Consider the following 12,607-nt stretch of genomic DNA (forward strand, 5'->3'; position numbering starts at 1 on the left):
CCACAACTTGTCAACAATGCGAGAACGGCTGCTGTATTTCTTAACTGAAAGAATTTCAAATATGAAAATTTCTCATTTGGAAAGGAAATCATCTATCAAAGTATCTAGCGAAATTGTGTGACTATTCTGCAGGAATAAATTGCTTATTAGGTGAGTAGGTGATAAGTATATCTTAGTTCGTCCTCCCGTTTGATGCAAATAAAAACTTACCAAGAGGTCTGCAATTTAGCGTGTCAGTTGATCCAGATTCATCAAGCACAATGACAAACGAACGATCTGTTGTGAATGAACAGAGAGAAGGATCAGCAACAACCTGCCCTCCACATTTCAATATGCATCTCATCAGGCCATCTGAATGATTTTATTTCTATTTTTTAAAGTAATAAATACTTGGAAAACATTATAAAGTTATTTTTTTGAGAATACACATCGAGGTAATTCAAATAAAACAGCTTAATGTTTTATAAAATTGATGAACTCTAAAAAGCGTAGCATACGAACACGCTATAAACTAGAACTACTTTACTGATAACAACATCAGAAATTATTAGTAGTAGTAGTATTAAGTCAAAGATTTCACCTTTCGAAATACTTTCAAATTCTCCGTAGCAGCAAAAGAGATATTTGCTGAATAACGTTTCAATGGATTCATCTCTGTGATGATATACTAAATATTTCTTCTGTGAGGTGAGAGAAAATTTTCCTCTTATCTTATAAACTAAAAACTACTAAGAGCTATAATTAGTAGAGTAACAGACACACTATGACATCATCAGTAAGTAAGCTAAAAAGCACATACACTGTCAAGTAACGTCCCTTCCTCGATTGATTGCACGACCCACTCAAAGCTTATAATCGGCCTCTTCGAACACAATGCTTCATAAAAATCTGTGCATCTGTAAGAGGTGGCTTGACGAGAATCAAATTAAACAATTTAATCATAAGATGGAAAACTGTAATTTGGTATGTAATAAATAATGCCTAAAAAATTAATGATAATCGAGAATCGCGAAAGGTTAATAAAAATTGCTGGAACAAAAAACACAAAAATTTCATCAGGTAGAACTAAGTAGAGCATCAACAAGCTAATTTAATTGAGAATTACTAAAAAATTTATTTTTTTATTAATATTTTATATTTTTTTTATTCTTGGTCAATAATAAACACATAGGGCAAATTTAATGGAAAACTTTTCAGAAGTCTGTTTGTGTTTCAATGTAAATAAAGAACTAACAGGCATCAATAATGAAATGTGATGTTAACCAGTTGAAAGACCCATCTAGTGAACACCTCAATGAGTTACAAAATTTTTTAACAAGCTTCTGGAAAGATATAAATCTAGTATTAATTATTAATTATGACGATTCATTTAAAGTGATGGGAAAATTAAAAAGATTGGCAGTGATTTTAAATTTTGAATTTGGTGATAGATGCAACATCATCATCCTTTTCAGAGATACACTAATACAACAACTGGTGCTTCTGAGATTATTAAAGTAATTGCAGATGCAATTTTTTCTGCACTATTTCTTTCTCTTACATTTTCACAGGTGTTTCCTTGGCTACAAATTGCAGCAAGATGACCATTAATAATAATTACAATAGGATTACTTATATGCAACAAAAATATCTTAACAAAAACGAGATTGACAGAAATCGATGAAGAAGTAAACATAAATTATGAAATGTAACTTGTTTTAGAAAAAATATTTAAATTGAAAATATGAATTATCAAAAAAAGACCATGTTTTTTGCTGTTTTTCTGATGTTACCAAGACATATGTGCCATGTTGCTCTGCTTGGAAACAAAGAGTTACAATTCCTCTCATGGTCCTTTACATGAACACAAGTGTCAATTCAAATTTTTCAAAAATATCAATTTAGATGAATAAAAAGTTTTATTGCAAAAAATCTTAAATGAGAAAAGAAATTAGTAATTACAATTACTGAACCTCAACGTCCATTGTGTCTGCATCAATGCACTCTGAACCGGCACTCTCAACAACTTCCATTTGGTCATTAGTCATTGCATTATTTTCTCTCAAATATTCTACACCATCTCCAGCAATTTCAACTCCATCATTCCCACTGACATTCAATTTTTCTTGTGAGAAAATATAAGCACCAATGGTGGATTCGGTAACTACGTTTGCATTCCCTTCTAGATTGTTCTCATTGTTAATAATCTTACAATTATTTTCCTCAGTAGCAGCATGAGAATTTTTTGGAACATGGATAGTAGAATGAGTAGAATCACTACCGATAGCTGGATGATGATGATGACGAAGAAAAGACTGGTGATCATTTGACGGGATGATGGACTGTTGATCATTTGATGGGATGATGGAATGGTGATCATTTGACGGGATCATGGATTTGAGAGCAGCTGCACAACTGATGAACAGATCTTCATCTTGAGTGAGGAGGCAAGTGTTGGCGGCATACGAATCAAAGTTGAAACCACTTCTGCTATTTGTATAGCCTGATGTGATTTTATCTAAATAGTCAAGTTTTGCTGCTTCATTCTGTTTTGTTAGTTCAGTGATTATATTTCTTATGTTAGCATTCCTTCCAGTATCTACGTGATTATTTTCAATGCAGATTTTGACGAGTTTGTCATTATTATCACAATTATTATTATTATCATGAACATTATTGTCACTGATATTATTGTTATTTCCATTATGACCGCCATTCGTGTTTCTACTTTTATGTGTTTTAGCGAGATCGATATCAAATGGAATAGAGCTAGGAATCACGTCATCCCCATCATCTTTGTCTTCATTCATAATATTTCCATCTTTCAGGTTAGCACTTCCATGCTCATTGACATCAATGGTAGCATCCTGTTTATGAGAAGCCAACTTCTCTTGAAAGATCTTAGAATTCTCAGCTCTCAAACTTTCCTTGTTTGAAGAAAACTGATAATTACTCAGATTAAAATTGTTACTACTGTTGGATACACTGTTGGCTTCAATAGGCCCCTCACTATTGTGATTCTGTGGTGCATCAAATTCAGATGCATCAAATTGTTCTGCCACAATGCTCTCTTCGGCTATCGATTCTACTCCATCATATGATTCAACTTTTGTTGTTAAGAACATGTCACAATCAGAGCTGTTCATCAAACTGCATGCAATGTTGTTCTGATCTTGAAGTGATGTTGAAGATTTTGAATTGAGATCTAATGCATCATTCAAGAAATTTGATGTGTCACGAACAATTAGTTTGTCGTCATCTTCACAATCAGAAATCCCACTTAAATTATCCCCTTCATCTTTCACCTCATTAGCTTCCTCCTGCTCACCCTCACCTTCTGAAATATGGCCATTCAAAATACTTGTTTCAGCAAGCATCTATCGTTTCAAATGATAAATTAAACAATTATTAAAGATGATCAGAAAAAGCAATGACATGTTTTTTAAATTAACTTTTTGAAATGAAATTCACACAAGTGTGCAGTGAGCATGTAGTTTGTTAAACAAAGCAGTCTTAACATTGGCAATAAGTAGAAAATTTTCTTAGTACATAGTGAAATTTTACAACCATTTATGAATATCAAGAGAATAGTATTTTTCAGTACCTTGATCAGTAGCAGGAAGACTAGGTAATGTATTGAAGGGACTTGAGAGGAATCAAAATAATAATAAGAATTAGTGCAGAACTCAGAGATTGTACTTCAAAGAGTGGATACAGGGTCAAACTGGAAGCATTTGAAATGAAGTGCTGTGATACAGAAAATTATTGGGAACCTGTTGGACGTAAAGTGAGAAATAAAAGAATAAGAAACCCTAACTCTCAAAGGATTGAAACCGATCAAGCAATTGAATATAATGTTTTTTATAACTTTGTCACAATCTCAACACAAATGAACTGATGCCACTATATTACCTGTTCGTGCTTCAATTCATTTTCCAATTTTGCAATTTCTTCTTCAATTTTTTCAACATCTTCTTGTAGTAATAAATGTTCCTATAAAACAGATCAAAATTAAATTTAAATTAATGCAATCATTTATTATAAAACGTTTGCAGAAAACAGTGAAAACACAAAAAATTAAAAATCATTATTAAAATTAAATATATAACTAAGCTGAAAAAATCTGCTATTGTCATCATTAACCTGTGTTGTCAACTCATGTGAATCCTGAATCTCGGAATCATTGTCTGTTTAAAAAAGTAATCACAGGAATAATTAAAATTTAGGCAAAATGTTTACAGATGATTTTTATAGAAATGTCTTACACAATTCCACATCTAATTTAAAAGCTTTTGCAAGTTCTTCAATGCATGATTCCAACTCAGATGGAGTTTTGGATCTGAAAAATACAAAAAAAAATACAGATTGTCATTGTGGTGATTCAATCAATGTTATCAATTTGTTTTTTTCCTTATTAAATAATTTAATTTAAAAAAGAATTAGAACACAAATGTAAAATACAAACAAGAAAACAAAAATCATTGAACAATCAGGTACATTATATGCATATGAGCACATGAAAAAATAAAAATTTGATCATTTTATTTTTGATATAGTTATAGTATAGTACATTATAGATTTTTGTTATAGTCATTTATTGTTTTAGCTTACACCCCATGCAATTTCCATGAGTAATTCTCTCGGAGATGATCAATAAATGAAGAAATTTCTTTGAAGCTTTCGTAGAAGCCCATTTCGAATTTACTTTGACTGTTGTAATTTAACTAAAAAACCAAACTTTAAAAAAGCTGTTGTCCCACTTTCAGGTCTTCGGAAAGCAATCCTATCAAAAACACATCGTTTTAGAAAAGCCGCTAAATGATGTGTTAAAAGTGAACTCTGTTAAAGTTGGACAAAATTGTGATGCGCTAAACTTGAAAAAAAATTGAAATCATTGATCGGTAGTCGGAGATTCGTCACGGTTGAGGGGTTTGTAGCCAATTCTAGAAACTCACAACAATCCCACAACCAAATTTTTTACCATTTATTTAAAACCCTCATTAAATGAGTCAGTCACATTATGATTACAAAATAAAAATTTGGTTAGGAATACCCATCGATATCCACCTAGCAACCAGGACGGATCCCCGACTTAACCTCATTGATAATTTCTTTGCATACGTTTGCTCATACGTAAATCCGATATTCCTCTTCCAGCTAGATTTACAACTTTGCCTTCGAATCGCTATTCAAGTTCGATCTTAATTAAATATCGAATTGCAACAAACTCAGTTGGATAGCGTGAATGAACTGAACACATCAGACGCATGTTTCATATTCAATTGATACAAACAACGATCAATGTTTAATATTGACGTTAATGATATTTAAATACGACAATCTACAAACAATTCTACGAGATAATGTTAATATATTATGGTGTTATTGAAACACATTCAATTAAAAAAAATGTCCTAGGTTTCACATATTGATTGACAATAAAAGTATATATCTACCATTCTTGAAAAAATATTGAATTGTATAAAAATGAAAAGTGTAAGACGTACATGACCTATGGAGAAATCACGTTCACCTTCGTAGTAACCGTTATAAACTCTATATATTTCAATGTCCTATAGGTGCTACGTTCACTATATTCCATGTTTAAAACCTGAGTTGAACTTATTTACAAAACTGAATAAATCAAAATAAATTAAATTCCATTATACTTATCAATAGATGAAGATAACAAAAATAAATTACTTTATAAAATATGCTCATGCAACGCACACAGTAAACAAGTGACAAACTCAACAACAAAAACAAAATTTCTATGTGTTTCTAAATTCAAATTGAACAGCAACAACTTAATTAATGCAAAAGTTATAGAAAATAATTGCAAACAAACGTCTATCAATTTCAAATGAATAATTTGAAACCAGATAAAAATATCATCGCTCAGATTTCATTGGACAAAACATAAAGAACAAATGATGAACAATTTGTAATAGTTCCAAAAACTGACATATATTTGTTAAAAGTGATGTCCTATTCATTTAATGCAATGAAATTGATGCAAAGAAAGGAACATGTCAGAGACAAATTACCGGCTGGTCATTTTCAAAGTTTCCAGTGAGAAGGCGAACATCTTAGGTACGTAATTTTTATGGTATTGAATGTGACAATCTACGTTTTATGATTTCACCTCACTATACTCATAACATGTGGAAGAGGAAATGTAAATAAATTAGGAGCAATATGTAGAGATCCAAGCAAACAAAACTATAATACAGATATGAATGACGTTAAACAATGCACTATTAACATGAAATGACATCAGTTCTGACGTACTTTAAGCGTTTGTTATGCAATATTGTAATAATAAACTACCGTAACTCAACTTAACTGGCTAACGAAACATCATACGCGAAGTTGAATATTAAACAAACATCATTATTAACATATGCAAACTAATTAATATTCAGGAACCAACAATTTCAGTATTGACCTGAGTTAGAAGGTACAACAAACAACCTGAGATTAAGGACATTTATGGTGAGTTGTTGATGATGATCATGATGTTGTTGATGATGATGTTGATGATCGTAATGACATTATTATAATGGCAGTGACGTTGATAAATGTAAGGTGTCAGCTCAGATTACCGTCATCCTGCAACAGTGCGGTTATGTTGTTGTTGATTGGATCAAACGATGAAGATTTAATGTCATTCAAAATTGAAATTCTGATGAAATTTTACAAAAACTGAATTCATCATCACTCAGTCGGGGCATCAATGATAAAATAAGCGATTTTATCATTGTAAAAATTGTAATTGTAATAATTGTAATAATATTATATACCGAAAGTTAAAGATCTTAAAAGATCTGGAAATATAGAAAAACGTTTTTGAGAAAAATTATAAAAAGAAAGAAGTCAGAAATTAAGATTAAAGAACCATCTACCTACAGAGATGAATAGCCTCATTCAAAAACTAACATGACACGTAAAAAAAGAATAATACCCCTGACGTAACATGACACGTGACCTTAAACTGTTAAACAGGCGATATACCGAGATAACGCCATTTATTAAACAAAGCACAACATAAACTTGCCCGCCTGCCAATCGTAGAATAAAAACAGACAATATCCCAGCCAACAATAACAATAATCACAGCAACGTCAAAGAAAATTTTTCTGAAAAAATCAAATGCCAAACCACTTACTTACTTGCTAACACTCAATTTCAAAATCTTTAACATACACACATACAAACATATATACATACGTACATGCATATTTAACTTAATTATTATAATTTATATATTCATATTTAATTTATATATTTATATTCAATTTTAAGTTATAAATTCATACTTAATTTTAAAATATATATTCATATTTAATTCGGCACACAGGTGCATGGTTTTAAAGTTGTTTTTCTACAAGTTTATAAAAGTTATAAATCACACGTATAATTTGCGTTATTGGTTTCTCAATGCATACGCGCCTAGCATGGCCTCTCTCACCCTGTGCCATTTATGTTATAAACATTATAAATTGAGGCAGGATGGTACCTTCGTTAGACATGGTGGAAAAGTAAAAGGCTCAGAATGCCCGGAATCTATGAAACACCGACCTTTGACCAGGAAACGAAGGTCATTCAATGTCGGCAATGCAAACATGTCAACGACGAGTGTCGACGCAAGAGTTTTTAACACTGCTGTTGATTTGGAAAGTAAATCGTCCTTGGGTGAACATTTTTTTGAAAAATCATTTGGTTGTCATTTAATTGACCATATTCCTAAGCAATACCGTGGTAAGTTCGGCCGGATGCTGAATGACAATTGGAAAAACATCTGCGATAATCCATCAGATGATTCTCGGTGGTTCAGGTTACCATGTATTTCCAGCTTGGTTCTGCGTAAGGAGCTTCACGGAGGTGGACAACACAATATTAGCGCTAAAATTAATAGCAGAGTGGACACTTTTGTCAGAGATTCAAATGAAGAATTAATCGGTAAAATCTGTTGAACTAGTTGTAAAGGAGCAAGGTGAAATGATTCGCAAAGAAAAACTAAGTGCCTTAGTCAAAAATTAAAATAGAACAGGGCAACGTTATAAATGCTATGAGGACTCTAGCTTCGAAGGATACGATGGCTCCAGATTCGGCAGATATTCTCAATTCCCCAAAGGTCGAGCATCCCTCCACTCCGTTAGACAAAAAATCGAGTCCTATTAAAAAATCAATAAGTGTTACGGTTAATCCTCAGCCAATTATGTTGTGCTTGAGGCAGTTCCCAAAAGGAACCTCCGGAGGTAGAGACGGTCTAACTCCCCAGCACTTAAGGGATTTAACACATGATAAGTTAGAAACAACAGACCTAATCAATGAAATGATCTGTTTCATCAATCTGCAGTTAAGTGGCACTGCCGATTTTAAGAACTCTAAGTACAAGGATGTTAACAACAACACGAAAGTTTTTGTCCCGATTTGTGTGGAGACATTCAGCCCAGTTGATAAACAAACGCGATTATTTTTTATAACATAGGTACTAAGATAGTTGATAAATCGGGTGATTCTAGTGATAAAATTTATATAAAATATATCGTTGTTGTTGCAAAAGTATAACTCATTTTGTATTTTAGAGATTACTGCTAAATGCCTTTCTGTGGGAGACCCAAGACACTAATATTAACTATATAATGGTTTTTATGGCTATTATTATTAACCATGGGCTCGCACATACATACATATGTACATACATCACTGGATGTGGCCTGTTTCTCGAGAGTGTCAGGAAGTTAAAGGGCCGAAACACTCGTTGACGGAAACTCTTCCTCTGAAGACTCTTGCTGAACGCTCGTTATGTTTGAGTTTTTACATACATACAATATGGAGTATAGGGTCAGCGGTAAGTCCTAAAATGAGCAAAAAGTTCTATGCTTGACAAGCATTTCCATGCACATGTTCCACAAATCTATACACCTGTTTTACAACCGCTTAAGCCCGTCTGTTTTCGTCAAATCCTTTTTCAGCGAGGGCAGCAGTACGTGCCAGTCCAAAAGCGGAAATTACCGACTGGGTGAACTTTCTCCATTTCGAGCGCCGCAGAGCATCAAAACAATAGGCCTTGGGGTCTGAACTACATTTTTTCATATTTTCTTTTAAGCTGTCTTTGTATCTACGTACAGGGCCACTTGTCCGTCGATTTCTCGGCGTCAGTTGACCAAAAAAAACTTGCATGGGAATTCTTGTGTATGATATACATATAACATCCAACAAAACTGAGCTTGAAGCAAAAGTGATTCTTTACACATTGTATCACACTTTCCAGAACTATTGTGTTTGGGACTTTGTCTTCCAACCTGATACCAGCAATCATACACAGACACTTCATAAGAAACTGGTCTAGCCTACAAATGTGACGATGTAAAGCGTCCAGGGTTCACAGCCATACAGCAATATAGTGAGCACCACTACTCTGCATACCGCAATTTTAGTGGCAAGGATAATTCCGTACTCTTTTCAAAGACGTCCGGTCAACATGCCAAAAGCAGCACCTGTTATTGCAAACTTCGCAGCAATATTATCATCGATAGTAGCACTGTTGGAGATACATACGCGCGCATACATGCTTACATAACCACACACACACACACACACACACACACACACACACACACACACACACACACACACACACACACATATGTATATCTATATAATAAACTACATAATTAACATGTGTAAACTAAGTAACAAAGGTAATTACAAACAATTCCTATAAACAAATGTCATTAATAAAATTTTTGCTTTTACGACATTTAAATAAAACAAAATAAAACAAAAAATAATAGAGAAAAAATAATAATAAAATCAATAGCAACAACAATAACAATATTCACTACGTTAAATAATCTGATATTAATGTTAATTACACACACACACACACACACACACACACACACACACACATATATATATATTTATACACATATATATATATATATATATATATATATATATATATATATATACACATACACACACACACATACATATATATATATATAACAATTTCATCAAATTGTTTAAATTACCACTTTATATATTACCATTTTATTAGCTATCTTCATCATCATCCGCAGTATCACCATCGCTTTTACCATTAACAATTACACTACCATCACCACCATCATCAGCATCTCTACCATTAATTACACCACCAACAACAACGCCACCATCATTATCAGCAGAGACATCAACGTGAACAGCACTTGAGGAAACATCATTAGTTGATTTCTTCACTTTCTCTCTAATCGCTGCCAATGATGGCTGCGGAGGTGAGGATGATGATGAATACGACGACGACGATGATGATAAAAGTGATACCGTTGTTGGTGGTGATGGAGATAGGATAGTGAATATAGATAATGGTGATGATGACGATTGCACAGATGACAACAATGATGATGATGATGTAAGTAAACTGTCGGAGCTGTCAGAGCTTTTGAGTGAACTGGCTTTATCATATGATGACAAAGATGATAGTGGTGATGATGGTAATGAAGATGTAGTAATTTGCACATTATTCGACAATGTTGATGGTAAAGATAATGATGACGCCATAAAAGGCTTTGCCGTACAAGATGAAGGTGATGATGACGATGATGAAGTTGTAGATGCAAACAAAGTTGCTGGCGTTATTGTGGATGATAAAGATGGTGATGACGATGTTGCGGCTAATGCAGATTTGACAAATGATAAGAAGAAAGATGATGATGGCGTTGACGGTGATGCTGTGAATATTGATGTCAACGATGAATTTGGCGATGAAGATAGCATGGAACGTGATGTAAATGATGGTGGTGACAACAGTGGTGATGAGAAAAATATTACCGACGTGGCTGAATGTGATGTCGTCGTTGTGGATGATGACAATGTGGATGATAATGATGATGTAGACGACAATGATGTTGATGATAAAGATGATACTGCGAGAGATGATGAAGTAGAAAAGAGGGGCTTGGCAAGTATGCTTGAAGCCAGCATGGTAGGTTTGAGATAAACGAATGGTGGAGCAAACAGTGAAGAAGTGAAAGATGAGGATGATGAGGATAAAGATGAACGGTTCAGCATTGATGATAATGATGTTGATAATGTTGACGCCATGAATGAAGATGGTGGGGTAACAAATTGTGAAGTTGTAAATATGGATGAAGCTGGCGAAATGAATGAAGGTACAGACGAAAACAGGTTTGATGACGCTGAGAAGATGAATATTTTGTTGTCAGCCATGGAAAAAGTGTTGAATTTGCTGCTGACAGATGGATTTGTGGTCAGTGTAACAAAAGTTGTTGACGATGATTTCGTTGCGCTGGATGACATTGTTGTAACATGTTTAACATTTGATTTTGTCAACTGTCCAAAATCCAAGAAAGAAGAACAAGTAGCCAAACTAAAATGTGTTGATGTGGTATTGTTGATATTGTTGTTGATGACAGTAGTGGTGCTAGTGCAACCAAGAACCTGCTGCTGAATGCCACTCAGCATCTTGCTTCCACTACTGGTAGTGGTTGAGTTTTTAGTGCTGTGAGCAAATGTACCGCAGCCATTAATTGATTTGTTAGCAAGAGCTGTCTTGTGACACTCAGGAATATTGTTACCAATTGAAGAGCGTGGTTCATTTTGGCTTGGGTCACATGAAGTTGCTGGTTTAGCAAATTTAAGGGAGTGCTTTTTGCTTCTTGAGGCCTTTTGTCCTTTTTGTGGAGGAGATTGTGGCATGTTTTTGCAGTTGATATTTGGCTGAACAACATTCTTTGCATTTTCAGCAAAACTTAAAAAAGACTGATGAACTGCTGCAGTTGGTTGTTGTTGTGTTTGTTGCTGGCCACACTTTCTGCCATAAAATTTTGGCTGTTGAGGTTGCCGTTGATTGAACTGATGTTGCTGTGATTGAATTTCTTGCTGAAGGTCCATTGAATTGCTGGCGTTGGTGATGTTGGTGGCGGTGGTGAGGTGTAGGCTGACAGGCGTTGGTGATGTTAACCTAACTTCATATTTAATCTTTTTCAATCTTTTGTTTTTTGGTGGTGTTTTTAAATTAACTGGTTTTATACTTTTTGATGAATTGATAATTTTGTTAGAAGATTTATTCTTTCCATTTCTTACACTTTCCTCGAAAGCCACACAGATCTGGCCGTTGTTTTGATGTGGCTGAAAGATCTTCTGTGCAGCTGTTTCGTTGTTGTTTAAATTTTTGAGCAACATAGCGTCGGCCATTTCAAACAAGATGGCGCTGTTGTTTTTGTTGCTGTTTTTTGGATGATTGTTGATAGCGTTATTATTCTTTATTCTGAATCCGTTGGTCGTTATTTCATACTTGTTTGAGGACGACAACAGCTCCTATCGTTCGTGAAACATACAAAACCGATTAGAAAACTAATCAGTGAATAAAATATAAAATCAGTGAGCAACAGTTCACATACATCATCACAAAAGAAATAACAAATAGAAGAAATGATATAAAATAAAAAAATAACTGAAAGCAGAAATGTTAAGTACAAACATGCAGTGTTGGAATTGTGGGCTGATCCTCAGATCCTTGGGTGAGGTCCATCTGAATAGTTTGTTGGGGGTCAACTCATGGTTTAATTGTTTACAAAGTAATACAAATCAC

General features: G+C 33.9%; 3 protein-coding genes across 3 annotated transcripts; 2 read left to right on the forward strand and 1 right to left on the reverse strand.

Moving 5' to 3' along the window:
- Nucleotides 1-1,943: 1,943 nt before the first annotated feature.
- On the reverse strand, nucleotides 1,944-5,581 carry HELRODRAFT_169482 (hypothetical protein; the record flags this gene model as incomplete). Its single annotated transcript, XM_009015285.1, has 6 exons — nucleotides 1,944-3,356; nucleotides 3,892-3,972; nucleotides 4,123-4,166; nucleotides 4,245-4,318; nucleotides 4,718-4,818; nucleotides 5,513-5,581. 6 exons carry the CDS (start codon nucleotides 5,579-5,581, stop codon nucleotides 1,944-1,946), a joined length of 1,782 nt encoding a protein of 593 aa, XP_009013533.1.
- Nucleotides 5,582-7,436: 1,855 nt separating this feature from the next.
- Nucleotides 7,437-8,473, forward strand: HELRODRAFT_169483 (hypothetical protein; the record flags this gene model as incomplete). Its single annotated transcript, XM_009015286.1, has 2 exons — nucleotides 7,437-7,941; nucleotides 8,028-8,473. 2 exons carry the CDS (start codon nucleotides 7,437-7,439, stop codon nucleotides 8,471-8,473), a joined length of 951 nt encoding a protein of 316 aa, XP_009013534.1.
- A 344-nt stretch (nucleotides 8,474-8,817) lies between these two features.
- HELRODRAFT_169484 (hypothetical protein) lies at nucleotides 8,818-10,993 on the forward strand (the record flags this gene model as incomplete). The annotated part of the gene is made up of 2 exons (XM_009015287.1): nucleotides 8,818-8,836; nucleotides 10,200-10,993. 2 exons carry the CDS (start codon nucleotides 8,818-8,820, stop codon nucleotides 10,991-10,993), a joined length of 813 nt encoding a protein of 270 aa, XP_009013535.1.
- Nucleotides 10,994-12,607: the final 1,614 nt, after the last annotated feature.

This window comes from Helobdella robusta (genome assembly GCF_000326865.2).
Source record: "Helobdella robusta unplaced genomic scaffold HELROscaffold_15, whole genome shotgun sequence".
Taxonomy (NCBI): Eukaryota; Metazoa; Annelida; class Clitellata; order Rhynchobdellida; family Glossiphoniidae; genus Helobdella; species Helobdella robusta.